Source organism: Chanos chanos, chromosome 4, assembly GCF_902362185.1.
Source record: "Chanos chanos chromosome 4, fChaCha1.1, whole genome shotgun sequence".
NCBI classification, from domain to species: Eukaryota; Metazoa; Chordata; class Actinopteri; order Gonorynchiformes; family Chanidae; genus Chanos; species Chanos chanos.
In genome coordinates this window covers 35,354,493-35,375,444 of record NC_044498.1, presented here as the reverse complement: position 1 = coordinate 35,375,444, position 20,952 = coordinate 35,354,493, and the positions used below count along the sequence as shown (strand labels likewise).

The window sequence follows — 20,952 nt, the reverse complement described above, 5'->3', positions numbered from 1 at the left end:
CTTTCTATTTCCCACTGCAGTCAAGTACTAATGTTCAGACAATTGAAGGGAATTCATTTACCTTTGATGTCTCACGCTCTCTCCCCATAAATATCTGTGAAGCCCGACCACTCTCGTTAAACACTTTGAGAAACTTAACTGAAAGAAATTATTGCACTCTTTAAAATGCTCATCCACGCTTGCCTGTAATTCTGTGGATTTGAATAATTGCCCTGAATACCACGATCATGTTTGATCTAATGTTGTCGAATGTTGAAAGCCAGTATAATTATTCTACAAAGAGCTGTCATTAGCTTTGTCTCTGAAATTTTGAAATGACACACAAAATGAACACAGTATTGACAAGACTCAGCTTTTTAATTGCCTGGGACATTCACGAAAGCCTTCACAGTTACTAATGTAGTAATAATTTTACTATGGAAGGAGATGCTTTCTTTTTTTTAATACATGATCAACAAGTTAAAGACAAAAAAGCTTTGGCATGTTAGTCTTTGTACTCTTTATTTATAAGGAAAATAATGTCTCGACCTGTGAATTTGTCAAATACCTTTGCAGCGTAGCTGTATCCAGATCAAAAGATGTGCCGCCATTTGGGCCTCCTATTCCTAAAGGTGTGACCTTTCCCAAGTCAGCTGTCTTCAGGGACTTCCTTCTGGCCAAGGTGATCAATGGTGAAAACGCAGCACACAAATCGGAGAAATTCCGTGCCATGGCGACTCGAACGCGTCAGGAATACCTCAAAGACCTAGCAGAGAACTTTGTGAGTACAGCCACTGTGGATTCAGCAGTCAAGTTCAGTTTCATTACTTTGGGAGCCAAGAAGAAGGAACGAGTGAAACCACGTAAGGATGCCCATCTCCACAGTGTAGGTGCCATCACCTGGAGTGTGGTGGCTCGTGACTTTGGCCAGTCTGCTGATGTGGAATGCCTATTGGGTATATCCAATGAGTTCATTGTACTGATCGAGGAGGAGTCCAAGAATGTTGTCTTCAACTGTTCCTGTCGAGATGTCATTGGATGGACATCTGGAGTCATGAGCATAAAAATCTTCTACGAGAGAGGAGAATGTGTGATGTTCTCAGCTCAGGATAACTGTGCAGAGGACATCAGAGAAATTGTTCAGCGACTGGAGGTAGGCATTTTCAAGATTTTTTTTTTTTCCCCCTCCTTTTTATGTAACTTGTGTGAGCAAGTAGACGCTTTCTGATGCTTTACTCTTTGGTGCTCTTAGTTGTTCTGCCTGCAGGCAGTTAGTTAAATCAAATCACAGATGTATGAATGATAAATGTAAGCAATGATTAATATGTTTAGTAAAACTGCAGACAGAAAAAAAAATCTATATCTTTTTAATGGATATTCCTAAGCTGCCTTTTCATTGACCCTCAAGCTACTTGATGCATACGTTTTCATTAATCAAATACTTGCCTGTTTTAATCATTCTAAATCAAAACACACCATGTCTTCCTCCCTGGAGGAAAAGAGGAAATCAGCCTCCATTTTTGGTTGGCTTATCTGGGGTAGAGATCTTTGTATTCTCTTGCTGGCAGTGCTACTGGGATTTTTGGCTCACTCTCAGGAACGCATTTTAGGAGGACCGGGGGAAAAAAAGGGTCTGTAATTAAGGATTAGCTACGTGTCTCTTTCAGAGTTGTATGGGATGTCATACCTTCTGCCCATGACCTGCTTTGATAGAGTGAAACTTACAATCTGTGGTTTCTAATTGGCTCTGAGTAAGCTTCTGAAAATCTATTATAATCTTCTTACAAGATTTCTTCAGTGGATCAGATAGCATAAATGCCCACAACTTTTGACCTTTGGCTGTTGTAATGTTATACCTGGATGTAATACTGAATTGTCATCTCAGCAGTGTTGTGAATGCTTTAAAGCCCTAACACTTCCACAATTTTGTATCATTACTGTCTCGCAATGTAATTTATGTCTGGTTTGAGAAGGTGACTCTTGTCACAGAGAAACTTGTGCGTTTACGGTGAAATTCTGCTTAACACTTACTGATGTCTGTCTGAGTTCATTCAAACTACCAGTGAAATGTATTGTACATTAGCAATGCTCCATCATCAGTGGAGTCAAAGATGCTTCTGACTAGATTCCTATAAGGATTAGCAGTGCTTGCTACCTCTAAAGAAATTATTGTGTTCCATTTCACGTTGGTCAGTATACTGTTGTGTGTGTACTATTAGAGCTCTAAGCTGGGAGAAAGTGACTTGTCCCCCTCATTTGCTTAAACTTGCGCAGTTGGTGATCCAGATAAGCAAATGAGCAGAAGATATATAGAGCTATACCCTTTAGCAAGACTTCTGTCCAATCAAGGATCTCTTTGACATTCTTCTTTTAAGATTTTAATAGGCAAGGTCCTGTAGTGATACTGGACTTTCGGAGTGCCAGACCTCCTGTCCTGTAAAATAATACAATAAAATGCGTTGTGTGGACTGGACTGGTACGTTTGTAGTTCATGCTGTGTTGTATCTAGTCTTGTGTCTTTTTTTGGTTGCCTCCATTGTTATCCTGTGCTGTCTCTCTTCAGCCGACACCTCTTGCTCCACTTGCTTTGAAGGAGAGAGACGAGGAAGATGAAGTGTTCATTTATTGGTTCCTGTCTCAGCTTGCATTCTTTCTGTGGTTATGAGAGATGCTCTATAAATTACATCCTGGGACTCATGGTTCACAAATGTGGTGTAATTTAATTTACATTCTGTTGCGTATTCTTGTGTATTAACTGGAATAAGTCACACAGTTGGAAACTCTCAAATTAGAGAGCGCTCTGAACTAAGACCTCAGACATGAAACAGGCCTATCTTTACAAATAATAAACAAAGAAAAGTCATGTACAGCTTGTTTAAAATTTCCCAGTGCTTTATGTACCGAGATCACTCACCCTCATGTACAAACAGTTCTACAACACTAAATTTTAAAGCCGCTGAGTCTGGTTAAATGCATGTTCAGTGACAGTGTTTTTGGATAATGTAGCACATCCAGTAGTGCTTTACTTATCCCTTATCCAATTACAATTAACTGTATAGAAAACTTAAACCAATGATCCTGCTAGAGAACTGCTCACCATACAGATATTACACCATATCTTCATATACAGACAGATGTATAAACAAGGCACAAATGTACACAAACATCTCCACACAATCTCTGCTATGGCACAAAATTACACTGATTTAAAAGTGACCCTGTTCCACCATCAGATTCTCAGGTCTCTAAGTTGATGAGCGGCTGATTGAAAAAGAATCATCTTCAGGCAGTTCTGTGGCTTACATCACAGTAAACATGTTTTTCCCAATGCATATTGGACGTCAAGATTCAACTTCAATTCTTAAGAGGTTAAAATCAGCCACCTCTCCTGACAGCCACAGACTGTAGCAGATCAGCCCTAATACAGCTTCCACTCAACTGGTTTTAGGTTCAGATGCAAAGTGGTACTATCAATATGCTGCCCATAGACAGTGATGCATTTGCACTCATGGAATAGCCTTGAAAGGGTACCTCTGGCAGTATTTTTATATTTTCACCACCTCGTTCTCTCATTAAAACACCTCTGTCAGTGTGAATTTTTACAGAGGTGTTACATTTATAGTGTTTGAACCAGTGAGTGACCTGCATGAGTCAGCACTTTGAAAGGCGTGTGCATTTGTGGTAATGATCTGACAAAACTGACTCCACATGTAGGGTTAAAGATCAAGGTGTATCTCCTGAGATAAGTATGGGTCATTAGGTTTGATCAGGATTATTGCTGCCCCAGTCATTTTTGGCTTCATTTCTCTAAATGCGCTGTGAAAGCAAAGAAATTAGCCTTTCACCAGAAACAAGGTGCAAAGAACACTTTGTTTTTAATCTGTTATGAAACAAGACAGAGTTACCTGTGTGTGTGTGTGTGTGTGTGTGTGTGAAGTTAGATGTTGAAATGGGAGATTAAAGTCTACTCTAGTCTCTGGGCCTTACATGGTTGCCTGTGGGTGGACATTAGAAACATCTGGAAGCTGCTTATGGAGTGAAGTGCATGTTTCCATTTTAAAGGGCCTGGATATTTGGTCTGTCTAAAAATAGAAAAGGCCTCTCTCTTTTTGTGAAGCAACTATAACCAATTTCATTCGGTTAGAAACCCCTCTCATGGTCAAGTCTCTCCTTTTCTCTCCATTGCTGAACTCGTACTCAGTCTAAAATTGTGTATGGATATATTGTTCCCTGATACTGAGACCAAAAAAAAAAAAGACTCAAGAAATGAGGAGACGAAACCTAGATGCTGCTTTTTGTCTTGTGTGTGGTTTTTGTCTCCGGATTGGCCCGTGCTCCTCATCAGGTAGCCTTCTGCTTTCCCAGCGTGACATCAAAGTCAGCACACTGGAGGGCACATCTCAAGCTGAGACTGTCCTTGTTTCTCCTTCCTACACTGCTCTACTGCAAGCATCATATAATGCGACAGATACAGGCAGATTGAAACAGCCTCATCTCAAGGGCCTTAGGAGTGTGTCGGTGTGTGTGTGTGTGTGTGTATTTGGATTTTGAGGGGAGCTGGTATAATAGGGCAAAACGACATTCCATGCCTGTATAACGTCCAAGCACAGAAGGACAGAGTACATTAGCATAAAAAATGAGCCAACATGGATCAGTGTGAGGACGTATGCTTAGATTAATTATGCTAATCACATCCTCATATTTGAACCAACCAAGCCCTTCTTTTGGAAGTGTTACTTCATTTGTGAAAAAGTGCCATTGTGTTTGTATGTATGTTGGCGTGTTCACATGTGTGTATTTGTATGTGCACATGTACACACTTTTGTGTTTAGAGTTGAGTGCCATTGTGTCTATTTGAGCGACTGAAATGTGCATCTCTGTGACTGTGTGTAATTGCATTATCTAATGCACTGTGGTTTGGTCTCTGTGGAAGGTGGGATATTATTATTGGGCCCAGAAGCTGCCCCAGTCTCTGTGCAGGTCCAGGGCCATCTGGACCTGCTCTCAACAGTCTTGATGTCTGTAGTCTATGCAGACGTCCTGCAACACACACACACACACACACACACACACACAAATGCTCATGACATTTACACTGTCCTCACCAGCATTATTATTCCTGCTGTATGGTCCCACTCTGTATCACTGTAGCCTGCTTGCATAGCTGAAGGCTACCCCTAAATGCTCATTCAGGACTTGTTTGGTTCATTTCCTCCTTAATAATTAAGTTTAGATCAGGGTAAGGAGAGCTTGTCTTCGATTGTAACTACAATGCAAATTCAACCTCCCCAATGACAGTAACACTATTGTAAGCTTTAGGGAGGCTGTTGATAGAGGAGGTGTTTTGCATGTAATGTGCCATTTTACTAACTTTGAAGAGAGGAAAAAACGTGCCAATGACTCATGCTGGACAAACTTGGCTCGGTTTCACTGACAGTGTTTGAGTTTGAATCTTTTGATTCTTCCCTTGAATCATCAGTAGGCAGAAGACAGCCAAGCAGTAACTCAGCAGTCTCACAAAAGAACATATGTCCTTTCAAGTGATTTTCTGCATCTCTGTCTTTCCACAGGCAATGACGGTTAAAAGCTGTTGAATCAGGCGTGGGTGTATAACAATTAAGGGAAAAATATTCAAATACTCCCAACCAAGTAACCGCTGCACTGGCAGCCAAAACAGCTGTTTATTGATCTCATGTGACATTGTTCCTCTGTGACATCATTGTTGTTGTCTTTATTTTGATCTGTTTGTATTAGTCAGTCAAACAGACAGACAGAAGTCACTCATTCACAGGGGCCTTGTGTTTCTCAGACAGGGTCTAGAGACTGCTGGGGTCCCTAGGTAATATGACACTCCTCTGCAGACAAGAAGAACAGATTGCCTCTTTAAAGGAGAGACAGCCACAGTGTGGGAAGAGAAATAAAATTCTAATGACACTGGTTCCTCCCCAGTGTGCAGTGACTGTTATATGGAGAGATCTTTCCCTCTCCCTCGGTGAAGAGAATTTATTTTATGTTGTATATTCTTATTGCCTTTTTTGTCAGAGCATGTTTTTTCAAACTATGCTAAATGGAGTCCCTTGTAATGCAGTGCTCAGCACATATATCTGAGAGGTATCACTATTAGTCTCTGTGTCAGATGTATGCTGCTAGTCTGTGCTTCATGATGCATATTGCATGATATGGTTCAGTTAATGGTGTGTTAATAGCCCAGTGTTAGTGTTAATTGATCATCAGACATTGCTCTGAAGTGTCTTATTGACTTACTGTAGACTAATGGCTTTTCCCAGGTGAATAGAGTTTGTGATGGCCCAAGCGGTGAACCCTGTACAAGACAGCACTAAGCACCGCCTAAATGGAGTCTTGAGATTATGACCTTGGGGGTTTTTTTTGTTTGTTTTTGGGGGTTTTATTTTGTTTGTTTTGGGGTTTTTTTGTTGTTCTCTGGAGCGTGCAAGGACTCTTACTATTGTTTGGCTGTGGTTCTGCAGCACAATTCATTTTTAAAGAAATTGGTTTTCTTTGAAAAAGATGTACAATATCATTTTAAACTGTTTCATTTTTTTTTCATTTTAAGCTGTTTCATAAGTGCAGTTATTCATTTTTTTTTCTGTTGTCAAGAGGATTAAATGTACATGCATGTTCAAACAGATGAAACCTCCCCTTCAGCACAGAAAACACAATAGCATGTGATTGTGATTTCTGTATGTATGTGTATGAGTATGTAAATGTATGTGATTGAACAGGCATGTGTCTGTCTGTCTCTATTCGTGAAATCAGCAGGAGGGAGTTATTATTCAATGTTTTTCAAGGGCTTATGTCATGCGACTCAGAGTTTATGGATATTTTGAAACCAAACCTCCCTTTAGCCCAGCCCCCCCCCCCCACCCCCAAGTCAACATCCAGTGGGTCTGCTCCACTGATGTAGCTTAATGTTTTAGAAGTACGTCAGTTCCTTCATGTGACCAATGAGACACAAACCACCATTGTACACAAATCATTCAGTTCAGTGTGTGAGAGAGAAACATTAATCTGCCGTTTGGCTTAAATATATCTTAACTGAGGAGCCATTCTCAACCCAGTGACTATGACTTTGGATTTTCATTACCATTAATTTTCTCAGATATGATGTACATGGAGCAGTGGACAAACATGGAGTAAACAGTGAACCTGATGAATTTTTATAGATTTCTGAGTTCATGGGCAGAAATTGCTTTGCTCGTCTGAAAACAGCTGTGTTGGCTCCTGTAGACTTTGTTTAGACTACATTGCGCCTCTACAAATCAAGCCAAATCCACTTTGTCTTTTCTGTTTCTCTCTCTTCTGGGTCCAGCCTATTACAGTAATGAGTTTACGTGGGATCATCCCTCTACATGGTTAATTACTGACCAGGTCAATTCCCGTATCCACATATTCCCATGCCCTAGTACCCTGTGACGCTGCAAAACCAGGAGGCTTTTCCAAACGTAGACTCTCTTAACTCTGAGTTCCATTTATACGTACAGATGTAGTGTAGTCTCATGGTGAAAATGAAATTTTCTGGGAAATAGACCTGTAGCAGGTTTTTTGATTTACAAATAGCTGCCTGCAAAAGAAAGGTCATTCCACAGACACATAGTTAGACATAGTTAATCTGAGTGGGCGATTAGATGAGATTGGATTGCTCAAAGTGTGTTCACATATGACCGTGTGTCCTAACGATGGGGGACTCTAAAAGCAGAAAGGATCAGCCAATACACCTCAGCTCCCAACCCCACCATGTCACCCAGCCTCACTGAGCAGCTCAGTTAAGATTTTATACTGGATTAATCCCATGTCACCCATTAGTGCTCAGAGTGACAAGCTTTTAGCATTTAGCGCCAGCATTAGTACCGTTAATGCCATTTGCTCCAATGGAATGATGCATCCGTGATCCTCCTACAGGTCATATTTAAAATTTCTTAATCAACCTATTTCGGTAAATTCAGTAGATTCAGAATGGTCTCCAAATGAGGTACTTACCACAATTAGTGCTGCTAGCATAGCTGATGCTAATGGATACTTTCATGATCTACTATATATATGGCAGTGATCCTCCTCCAGACTGTGTATGTTAAGCGGTGTAATTCATATGTCAGTTATTGACACCTAATGTAATTGTGTCTGTATAATGATGAGGTGTAGCATGGATCGCCTGGCTTCAAAACAATAAAAGATCCATTTAATTCCGCGTGAAAATTGAGAAACGACGTAAGCACTGTTGAAACTGCCATATCTTTGGGAATTTTCTTTTTTTTTGGGGAAAGTTTCCTTGATGTCTTACAAACAGACCTGTGCTGAATTTAGACAATCCAAAAAAAAAAAAAACTGAATTCAGAATTCTGTTAATGTCGTCATGAAATATAGCCTATGCGTTTGTTTGCTTGAAATATGTCCTAATTCAACTATAAAATGCATATGAGGTAAATCTGTGCAGAGTTTAACATGCTGTGTAATTATTAAAGTCTGTTGTGTTTCTGCAGAAGAGCAGCCCAGTCCCCTTGGGTCCATGTCCCAGCGCATCTCTGAGATCTGTTTGCTCCGCTGATCTCTGTGGAGATCTCCCATTTGCTCTGTTTGTCTGTATTTCCATATGAAAGACTTTTAAGATCAAGAAAACATACACTAAGAGTTCCCTCCTTCTTTGGTTGGACTTAGATGTCGCCTGAGGATGTTGGTTTTTATCTATCTTTGTTTTTGTCTTTGCTTTTTCTCCACTTGGCCTCTTGCAATAGAGAGAATTGCTTGTGTGTGTGTGTGTGTGTGTGTGTGTGTGTGTGTGTGTGTGCGCGCGCACATATGTGCATTCATATTTTTGCCAACAGAGCCTGGAGGTACGAAGAGCTTTCCATTCCTTACAAAGACTTCTTTCTTGACCTCATATGACCTCTCTTCATTGTTTGAAGACATTAAGTAAAGAAGTTCATTTGAATTGACCTTTATTCCTTCCTTGCTCTATCTGAAGCCATTAGTGAAGAAACTGGTGGCTGAACAGTGACCTCATGTTTCCTTTTCTCAGTCTATTTGTATTACAATGTATTACTATATATAGTGAAAATAATAGTAATAATACAATAATCCCAAAATAGCCAAAAGACTGTCAATATATGAATCTTCAAATAATTCCCTTGCGTTAAATACCTGTGTTATTTAACACAAATTAAAGAAGAAACAAGAATTATCATTATAATTGTGATACAGTTGTAATAACACTTTCTCTCTTCCCTTTCTTTCTTTCTTTTTTTCATTCTCTCAGATTGTGACTCGAGGCTGTGAGACGTGTGAGATGACCCTGCGTAGGAATGGTCTTGGCCAGCTGGGTTTCCACGTGAACTTTGAGGGCATCGTGGCAGACGTGGAACCCTTCGGCTTTGCCTGGAAGGCGGGACTACGCCAGGGCAGCAGGCTGGTGGAGATCTGCAAGGTTGCTGTGGCAACGCTGACCCACGAACAGATGATCGACCTTCTGCGAACCTCAGTCACTGTCAAGGTGATGATCATCCAGCCTCATGAGGATGGGACTCCAAGAAGGTACGGACCCCGCTTGTTTTCTATTTGACCACCGTGAGTGATGGTTGAGTTATTCTAGCACCATTCAGCTGTTCTCTAAACAGGTCTGTCATGTGGGTTACTCTGAACATTCTGCAGTGTGGGTAGGAGCATTTACAAAGCTCACTTATAAGCTTTGAAAAATCGAGCTTGAGTTTTTTCCATTTGTTTTTGAACCCACTGAACTTGCTACTTTACACTTAGGTTTGGCACAGATGAATAATTCACAATGAGAAATATTCTAAAGTGACTCTTATCTCATTGGTGAAAAATGCAGTGAATCTTTGTGTCTGTAGCTGTGTGTGTGTGTGAATGAGCTGAAATGGTGTGCAGGGGAACATAGTGTGCTTCATTGTCCCACGGCAAGACAAAAGCACAAAAGCACACAGGGGTATTTTGTACGTTGTGACAACTGCATTATAACGTAGCTGGGAGAGCTTGCCAGCTGGGCTGAGACATGTAGTCAGCGCTTTTCGCTGATGATAACAAGGCGACTCGCTTGATTAATGACCGAACGTGTTCCGCCGCCATGTGACAGCTCGCTTCACCAGATTGTAGTTTTTGCATTTGCCTCCTCATTTAGCCAATTAAGACAGGAGTGTTTGTCTTTCGTGGGACGAACTCGTCCGCCTCATCAAACAGCGATGGGTCTTGTAATTGAAGGCATGTTCATATTTCGAATGCACTCCGTTGGAAACCTGATGAAAGAAACAGTACGACAGTCAATGCAGAACCTCCTTCAGAACCTTGGCATAGAAGTCTTTTTTTTTCCCTTCAGATGTGGTTCGTGCTTGGACTGACTAAAGTATGTTGACAAAGTGATAAATGAAAAAAATTTGCACATTATTACGAATGAGTCGATTCTCATATTTTGTAACACTTTTTCCACTGCTGAATAGTTTAAAGAAGCATCATTAGTTTAAACATATTTATTAAAACAGCAGCCAGAATTCAGATGATTTTGATTGTGGAATTTCATAATTTTGCTTTAGATAGACCTTTACATACAATGGGGGCTCCCCATTCTAAGGACTGTAAATGGAGTTTACTGAAATGGGACCAAACTGGGGTGTATTTGCCCTTCATTTGGAAGCATAGTGAGTGACTGTGTAAGAGATCACAGTATCCAATGCAGAGTGATGTGGTAGAAATGAGTGGCTATCCTCACACAATCTCCAAACATGCCTCTGAAAAGCCAACATGACTGCTGCTGGACTGGGCTCCAAAGACAGCTAATCCTCTTAGAGCTATCTGTGATGATACATAACGATACAATCTGTAATCTGAGTTCACAGGGTGAAGCGCAGACAAAACAAACCATTTCCAAAACTCAGATGCCATGTTGACAACACGCTTGCTGCTCTGTCTCGTATGATTACCGTACTCATGTGTGCATAACCAAAGTTACTGGCAGGGATTTTGAGTGTTGAAGAGCTTTGTGTGCTAACTGGACACCAGAACCACTTGGCTGAAGTCTGTAGTTACTGAGCACAGGGCATACTGAGAATAGTGTTAGCTGTCACAACTAGATTTGAATCTTTTTTTCTCTCTCCAGAATGGTTTTCATAGCTGGAATGTTTTCCAGTGAAAACAATATGCCATCTAGTTTGGCTGTAACAGGATTGCTAAGCTTTTACTCTCAGTGGTGGCAGGGCAGCTGCTAATGATAGTAGTCTGTAGGAACCAGTAATAGTCTTCTATGTTGTTTTTCCCTCAAGCATAAGTTTTTTTTTTTTCTTTCTTTCTTCAGTGTCTCCTTAAATCCAAAGGTCAAAGGTTGGGTTAGGAATGTTGAGAGTGCTTCATGTCCATTTTGCTCCATCTTTAAGCTGCTGAGCATTCTGGTCAACAATAAGACGTCCATTTTCTCTACCATTGGCTCAAGTCAAAGGAATTTGTGGGAAAATTCAAGCCCTGACTCTTTCTCATCATGAGACATACAAAAGACATGAGCAACAACAATGGACAAGAGCCCCATGCCCTCCAGTCGATGACCTTGACCCCAAACAGTTAACATTGCATCAGTGGAGCTCTTCAGTAGACAGCTGGTTTGAGACTATATGGATGTAGTCATGTGTTTCCTTGCGCAAATGGCTATGTTATGATTTAAAGAATTTACGGCTGACTTTTAAATGCAGGATATGAATTCTGGTTTATGCATTTGAGAGGGTGTCTGCTGTATTTGGTTGTAACTTAAGTCTTGTGTTTGGAGCCAAAAAAATCCAAGCCTTGTAAGATCTCACCTCACTATTTCTAAGTGTTCTTTTATTTATGTCAGGCCAGAGTTTGCTGTGCTCTGTCTCCATCTAAGCTAAATCAGATATGCTCCTGATGTTAGCTTAACCCAGAAAATGTATTTATTTATCCTGGAACAGCAGGATGTGGTCAAACCCTCATACAACATTCAAGTCTTTTCCTTCATAGCTGTATGGAAAGCTTTAAACAACTTAAACACACGATCCATTGATCAAATTAATGACAGAGAAAGAAGAAAACATATATAAAAAGCTGTTTTCATTTAAGTTGTGACATGTGAGTTGAAAACGCACAGTCGTGTATAAGTATTTGCGATTTGATAAGTTTATCCACTAAATATATGGGTCGTACCACACCAGATGTATTCCACCATACACCTTATTTATTTTTGGTCAGTTTGTGTGAGAATGTGTACATATGTGGAAACGCATGGAGAGTCCATATTTGAAACGTGGTGTTTGTGTGGATGATGTAGTGTTTCTCACTGAGAGATAATAAGTTATGTCATTACTGATCATTGGCACCAGTATGTTTCTGTATTTTTCTGAGATTCACATTAAATAGATTAGACCTTCAGCCTCAGTGGGCACTTTGGTCAAGTGAAGTAGATGCTAGCTCTTGGTAGCATGAAAACAAATGCGCTCAATGCTACATTGCAGTCTTTTGTCTCAATCATAGGCTTATCTAGTGCCCGTCTGTTTGATCAAGGGCCAGGGGTGGTAAGAACACAGATGTTATACTTGAGTTAACAGTAGAGAAATTACCATAAAAGAATGAGTAGTAAAAGTACGAGTCATCCATTTAAAAACCAACTTGAGTGAGTTGAGTCAGTTGAAGTATCATGCTTTTAATGTACTCGAGCTTTCAAAAGTACAAGATGGAAAAAGCACAATGCAATCAGTAAAATACGACCAAAACAATTTTCTTGAGATTTGGCCGTGAATTCCTGAATGCACTTATGTGCTTGTCCCGTGGTAAAGTGAAATAGACACTTCATTCTGTCAGAATCTTTTTTTTTTTTTTTTTTTTCTGTAAACATTTCACGTCTTGAATAAGGCTGTAGACGGTCGTCTGTTTTGGCTCCATTGGTGGCTAAAGTTACTTTTCAGTGTAGGCTCAGGAAGTTAAAAACTAAAGAGTTCTGGAACTATCCATAGCAGGAACTACTTGGTCAGCCAACGCACCTATATTTACAGTGATGAGTGCATACCAGGGCAAGTACCATACCCAGGCCTATGAGCTACGCATATGAATACACACAATCTTGCATCTGTTTGTGTACATCTGCATAAGTTAGAACCACTCTTATTCAATCAGCTACTGCACAATAAAAACAAAATTAAATAAAAAAAACAAAACAATGGGTTATGAATATAATTTCCCTTTTAGATGTAGTTGAGGAGAAAATAAAATAGTGCTCATAGTGTGGATATACAGGTAGAGTGCCAATCTGTCAAGATACTACACGTGTAGTAACGAAGTACCTTTACTACAGTACTTACTACTCCTGTCTAGGAGTTTTCCTTCATGTTAAACATTGATACAGTGTTTGCAGCAGTAGTGAAGAGGACAAGAGAAGAAATGATAGAGGTATTAGGACCTCATTGCCACTGATAACTTAAATGGCCTTTCATGTGGCCATTGGATGAAGCAGTGTAGTAAGTACTGTGTTATCCTAACACCCCCCCGGCCCCCCAGCTCTGATATCAGCAGGTCATCACTCAAAAAGAGGGTCCAGGATGTCATTCAGCCAGACCTCCATCAATCTGCTGGATGTTACTGATTGTTGACAAACCATTTACAAGTAGTGCCTCTTTCCCCCTGGGGCTAAACTGATCTTGTGATCTTTGCAGAGAACAGAGCTATAGTCTTTGTTAAATCATGTGGCTTTTGTGTAGTGTGAGTAGAGGGTTTTTTAAGTCATTGTAATGTAAGTAATTGATTTATAGAGTGAAAACGTAGTGTGGTTTCATAGGGTTTTCACAGAAACAAAGTAGCAGACATCATAATAAAGCATTACCTACTGCTGTTTCTTGTTCGTGACTTGAAATGGAAGTGCTAAAATTAACCAATCAGTGTTTATAAAGTCATATACCACTGTAATTAATATCCAGTGATTATTTGGTCATATCAAGTTGTTAGGGTCTCTTGTTTCCACAATGACTCTGATTTGATTCAGCCTGTAATTCTTGGCAGGAACCAGTGGAAAAGACTAGCCCATAAATCTAGTCTACGGCTTATTACCCTGTTCCAGTGAGACTGCTCTCTGGGGGAGAGGATGGGCGTATATAATCTCTGTGACTGTTTCTGGCTTCTGACTTTCCATCAAGTTCTAAATTGTTTGCCAAATATTGATCTTTGTACTAGATTTACCTCCCTGGGATCCAAGCTCTTCTTGTGGATAAGAAGCAGTGAATGAAGGAATGGCCAGGACAACATTTGAATGTTTGCTTTTTTGCTCTCACTATATAGAACAGACATTTTCTTATATATGTAACACGGTTAAAGAACAATCTAGAGAATATTGGTATTGTACATTATCTATCTATCTGTCTATCTATCTTATTTTTTTCTCCCCTTCTATAGCATAGAATAGCCTGAAGAATGGCAGTGAGACCTAAACAGAGCTCCGCAGCAGAGACCTTTTCTGTAGGCATCCAGTTGACATTGTTTAACCTGTACTGAAGTTAATGATGTGTGGCGAAAGAGCTTGAGGGATACACATTTAATCTGTTTAATGACTGTGTTTGCGACCTCGTTAAAAAAAGACCATTAACAATCGCTCTGAAGTACTTAACACATGTTTACGGAGCCATCTTCTGACATGCTCCAAAGCTATCAGCAACAACCTCTATGAACCACAGGAAATATGAGTTTATGAAGACTTGGAGATATAAAACATGTAGACATAAAATATGCTAGGGGCTCTAGATCGGTTTTAAAAGCGAAAACCAACATGATTTGGTGGTTCATTCTCAATAATTCTTCCATATGGAACCCAGAGACAAATTTCAACATTCTATTCTATTCTATTCTATTCTATTCTATTCTGTTCTACTCTATTCTATTCTATTCGATTCGATTCAGCTGGTTCTGAGATGTGTTTAAGAGCCTAAAGCAACACAATGTGCTGGCTTATTCTTGCTTATTACCTCCTCTCTGTCATTTATGGCTTAGTAGCATTGATCTAATCATGAAAACCCAGTGCACAAATCCTAATAGAGTGTCTCTCTCAACATTTCCTTTGCTGTTCTTCTGTTTCTTATTACTTTGCACAAGCATGAAACCTCCCTTAAACCAATGAAGCTTATGCCTTGCATACATTTATAGTAAGTAGTTTCTCAGACATGCACACAATCCATACTCTTTGTTGTGGTTGGGGACACAGGATTCCCAGGGCTTTAGGCTGAAGCTTTATAGCTAAAATTGCGTGTCTACATTCACAATGGCTGTCATTTTCTGTCTTCTTGAACAGCAGGGTTTGAGAGACAGGAGTCTGATTCTGTGGTGGGCTGTCACTTTTGTGTGTGTTTGCCTGGCCATGCTAGTGTGAGCCCATGCATGTTTGCTATTGCGTGTTTGTGTGTGTGTCTAGTGTGTGTCTATATGTCTATGTGTGCTTGTGTTTGCATTGGGATGCCTTTGTTACAGTGTGTATGTGTGTTTTTAAGAATGCATGTGTGTGGTAAATGGTAGCTTGTGTATGTAAAGGCTCTTTTTTTTTTCCCCAGGGACCAAACTGTAAACAGAAGAAGTCCACTCACATTTAGTTTGATTAAAGGACCTCCGTCAGTCCCCTGTTCTCCTCCCTTAGACCCCAGGCCAGAACATCTCAAAGCAATCAGGCCTAGCTCTCTGGTGTATACATCCAACACCTCAAAAAATAATAAAAAAAAAGCTTTATGCTCCAGTGCTCACATTGCGATTGGATTTGGTTGGGTGATGATGTCATAGAGGGATACTGTGGAGGGGTTTTGAAGAGCAGAGCAATCACTGAGGTTACGTCTCAAATTGTCTGGAAAGACCAAGAGAATCCCCCAAGCTGTTTAACATCCCCACATTACCTTTCGCCCACCCCCATCCCAACCTCCCCCTCCAAAGAAAACTAATGTTGCGTTTAATGATACGAGAGCCCTCACACAGGCCAGAGGTCCTTAGATAGCTATGCTGATGGGAGCTACGTGGGCACGCAGTACGGAAGTGCTGCAGTAGTGCATGGCTTCATTTCTTATTTCTTTTTTTTTTTAATGCCATATCCGTGGTGAGGTTTAAGTGGTGCTTAAGCAGAGATTTGGGGCTCCGCTGAGGCGGTGAATATGTGTCGAGATGTTTTTACAGCCTCTCGTGTTCAAGAAAATGGAAAACTTCCTTTCAGCCCCTGTTTTGACAACTAAGCCAGTTACATGCATGCACGGGAGGCCCGGCTATTAAGTGTGTGTGGGTGTTTGCGTTTAGAAGTGTGTGAGTGTGCACTTGCATGTAATTTTGTGTGTGCTCAAGTGAATGAATAGATCAATGAGGTGTGTGTGTGTGTGTGTGTCTATGTCTATGGCTTGTGTGCATTCCCTAGTTTTGGTAGTTGAGGACTAACACAAAGAGAATGTTCCAGACATTTGTCTAGTCTTCTTTCTTCCTCCTTACCCCCATTAGTCTTTGCAAGGTCAGCATTAACCAGAGGGCACAGGAATATCGCTGATGAATTTAAAACATATTTTTTTGCTGATAGAAAAATTATCCACTCATATATTAGACTTTCTCTCTTTTGGATTTAATTGATGGCAGTTGCCTGTAGGCTTATTATGCAAATAACATGGAGAAGCCCAGACTCTTTCATACCTTACAAAAACAATAGCTCCAAAGCCCTCTCTCCCTCTCTCTGGAGTTTTAGTTAGACTGTTTTTTTAAACCAGGGTGAAGTGCTGACCTCGGGGTTTCTATTGCTTTTTTTTCAGTCTCTTCTTTCCCTCACAATCCCCCCCACCCCTTTCTCTGTCTCTCCCTCTGTTTTCTCTGGCTGCCCCCTTCTGCGTCTGCTCTACACCCTCATGTCTCTTTTTCTCCCCCTCTCTGCTGCGCTCAATAAGACATTACAAATTTGTATTGCCAACACACGGGTAAACAGCAGCAAGATGTACAATGTGATAATCAGTCTATTCTGTCAAACAGTAATTGTTGCTGAGTAATTGACTATAATTTTCCCTCTCTCTATCTTTCTCTCTCTTTCAGGGGTTGTTCGGAGCTCTACCGTATCCCTATGGTGGAATATAAATTGGACAGTGAGGGTACACCATGTGAATATAAGACTCCCTTCAGAAGGAACACCACCTGGCATCGAGTTCCCACCCCAGCCAATCAGCCCCTGCCCCGTGGGTCACCTACTCAGGGGCCCGACCGACTGCAGTGCCAACAGATCCTCCAGCATGCACAGGTGTCAATCCCACGAAGCACCTCTTTTGACAGGAAGCTGCCAGATGGATCAAGGTATTACTCCATACTCCAGTTTCCTGTCTCTGTGTGTGGACTTACATTCCAACACCTCTTCTCTTCTCTTCTCTTCTCTTCTCTTCTCTTCTCTTCTCTTCTCTTCTCTTCTCTTCTCTCATTTAATCTTATCTCATTCTTTTTTTATGTATAGACAGGATTATTTTTGTGGAGCACTCTGGGGTGCTGGAAATTCGTTTGATTGGCATGAGCCTGCAGGTTTGGTTTTTTTTTTTTGTGAGAAGCTTATGAATGAACTAGTTTTTCAAATTTCATGAACCTGCCACAAAGATGCCCAGAAAAAAAGGCCAGAACTTGTGATTTAAATTGTGTGAGAAATGGAAAGGGGGAGGAGCAGGGTGACAAAAAGACTGATAAAGAAAGAGACATGAAGAGTGAAATGTAGTTTCACAATGCCCTTTATTTCGGAGGTCCACCCATTTACATATAAATTGCATTTTGATATTAGGAAAGTCCACATTTTAGCTCATGTATTTAAGAATTAAATGGGACTGCAGTATATGAGGAAAGCAAAGGATTCTCCACATGTAAAGCTCTTCTTTTCTTTTTCCCTGTTCAAATCGGACCTCTAGTCCCGGCTGTTACACTTGAGCAGATAGAGTGCATGCTCATTTTGGTATGCAACAGCTGTATGGTTCAGATCTCATTTAGCCTAATGTGATCATTTGTTCTTATTGTGAAGCGGCGTGTGGTGCTGATGACCTTTCCTACATGCTTTCTACACTACCGCATGCAGAGTGATGGAGCTTTCTCTACCTAATCAAAATCTCTCTCTCTCTCTCTCTCTCTTCATTTATCTTGTTCTTGGTCTGTCTCTTTTTTCTCTCTTACTTCCTCCTTTTCACTTTTTCTCTTTCTCTCTTTTCGCTTGTCTCACTCCTTTCTCTCTCTCTCTCACTGTATCTCTCTCTTTCTCTCTTAGAGGTTAGAGGCACTGGCACACCGTAACTCCACACGGCCAATTAAACATTAAACACAGTCAACCCCTAGGCCCAGATCCTCACATTACAGCAGACAGGGTGACAGAGAGGAGAGAAATGGAGGGTAGGCAGAGAGGGAAGAACCATAGAGAGGAATGAAGGCTAGAAAGTGACATTTCTGTCTTTTCTGTTGTCGCAAATGCATTAATATGCAGCATTTTTACTCTCCTCTGCATAGTTTCTGCACAGTGGGAAATACACAATGTTTATTCAGTGTGTATGCCTGCAAGTAAGCATGCCATGTGTTTGTGTGTCATGTGCATCAGAGGGTGGCAGAGAGCTGGACTCAGTTGGATATGATACTTGATTGAATCAGGGCTACAGAGTTATAACAGAGAGAATGAGAGACAGAAGTTATGCTCAGTATTTTAAAATCAAATCCATACATTCTGTGGTGTTGATGATGGTGGGGTGTTTCCGTTACAAGAATAGTCTGGGTGGGAACAGAAACACTTGAGTAAAGAAGAGAAGGTGTTGGACAGATGAACAGAGCTGGAGACTGGTGAGGATTGACATGATTCGATTATGGATGCTTTGCTGGAACATTTCCCAGAGAAGTTAGGATATAGGAGACATGATTCTTTCTCAGGTAAAGATAGAACTTGCCTCCTTGAACCTTGGGAAAAGAGATGCTGAGCATTGTTAGAATCAGACATATGCACATTCAGTCAGAGATGGGAGAATTTTCCTCAACTCACTGCTCTGACACTGAGGACTAAGGCACATTCCGTCTCTCTTTTCTAATAACCAGTGTGTTCTGCTCCCAGTCATCTGCCCCCCTCTGACAGGTCGATTGACAGGCAGGTTCCTTGGCAACGGTAGTTAGTCTTTATTGTATCGTCAGCAGATTGATAGAAGACTGAAGTCAGTAATTTCGCTAGTAAAGTACATGTCTTCAGTCTTTCATAAGATATATATATTTGTAAGTACATTTAGTGCTGTGCAAAATTATGTTTAAAGCTACTTATCTGTCCAGTAAGACTTTATTTGCTCACAAACATTATATAACGTTAAAATAAACATAAATAAGCAGTCATAGAATACAAAGTAGCGAGAATTTGTGTTTTCTAACAATTCATTAATATCTTGTTAGATGGCCGAAAGACCACTGATTTGTCCCAAATCCTCTCCTCCAGATAAACCAGCCATTTCATGTGTTTGTTCCTTCACCTGAGCACTTATTAAGCTTAATGAGGTCAGGAGTGACTCAAAGCAGAGGTTTGGAAGTGTCCAAGCTAACACTCTTTGACAGACATAAAATCATGGTTTGGTATAAACAAAGATGTATTCTGCAAGCAATAGCACACCAAACCAGATTTTCAAGATGTGGTGTTCAAGCTGTCATAAAGAAATTTGAGGAAACAGGGCAAGTTGAAGACAGAAAATGCTGAGGAAGACCCAGAAAGCTGTCTGCATCTGATGAAGAGTACGTAAAGGTCACTTCCTTAAGGGAGAGACAGAAGTCCAGTGGAGTGCTTACTCAGCGCCTGGCAAGGGTCATCTGGCACCAAAGTCCACGCTTTGACCGCGAGAAGTTTTCTTGTAAGAAATGGTCTCATAGGGCTTATTGCAGCTAAGAAACCGCTCTTGCAGAAAGGCAGCAAGGAGAAGAGATTGCAGTATGTGAACGAGTATAAACCATGGAGGGACAACCAATGGCAGAGAGTCTTTTGGAGCAATGTGCCCAAATTTGACACAAATTGGTGAGAGGTACACTGATACCTGTCCGCAGTCATCCCTGAAAAACAGTAGCGGCTATGTGATGGCCTGCGGGTGTGTTTCAGACAACGGCGTAGGAGATCCAGTCAAAATTGACAAAATGGTGGCTGCTGAGAAATATAAACAGATTTTGTCCCATTATGCTGTATCTTTAGGAAAATGACTGATTGGCAAAACACTTCACCTCTCAGCACTATAACAGCCCCAAAACACACTGCAAACACCATTAAGACCTACTTGGAGCAGACGTATGCAGATGGAACACAGTATTAGTTTGGGCGCCTCAGAGGCCTGACCTGAACATAAAGGATACTGTGTGGGATCACTTGGACAGGGAGAAGTACAAGACGCAGCCAAAGTTGAAAGAAGAGTTACGATCAATCCTGTGAGAAGCTTAGAAGAATTTACCACAGGACTACATGAAAAACATTACACAGTAGTGTACTTCAGGAAATTGCTTAAGTTTTGCGCTATAGGGAGGTCACAAAAAATACTGAGAGAGCTTTAAACTTACATGGCATGGTAAGAACAGGCCATATCCAATAATTTGAATGTACTTTGTAAGTAATAAGAATATGCAATGGGAAAAGTGTTACCAAATCACTCACATTTAATGAAATACTGGAAAGCTTTAAAGCAAAGGTGGTCAACCTGCCCCTCCCAAATATGAGATTGAAGCATAGAGGCATTGAGGAAGGTCCACTGTATCTGTTTGGCTGATTGGTCTCTCTCTCTCTCTCTCTCTCACTCACTGTTCTGTGGACATATGTTTTCAGTCAGTGTTGAACACTGACTCGTGTTGTATTGACTGGCCCAGTGCTGACCATGTAGTTAATGACCACTGGAAATATGGGTTTGAATTGACTGTTAAACCGATTGACGTGAGATTTTTCATTGCGTCATATGACGTACATATTTTTTAGGTTACTGGCCTCAACAGTAGATAAGTTGT

The 20,952-nt window shown here is 40.7% G+C and overlaps 1 protein-coding gene across 1 annotated transcript in view; it reads left to right on the top strand.

The window, feature by feature from the left end:
- Positions 1 to 20,952, top strand: part of LOC115809563 (signal-induced proliferation-associated 1-like protein 2) — a 60,805-nt gene that overhangs the window by 16,464 nt on the left and 23,389 nt on the right. Inside the window, exons 7-9 of the mRNA XM_030771273.1 lie at positions 556 to 1,132; positions 9,251 to 9,525; positions 17,026 to 17,280. Of these exons, the coding sequence (XP_030627133.1) occupies positions 556 to 1,132; positions 9,251 to 9,525; positions 17,026 to 17,280 (1,107 nt within the window). The remainder of the gene's footprint in view (positions 1 to 555; positions 1,133 to 9,250; positions 9,526 to 17,025; positions 17,281 to 20,952) is intronic.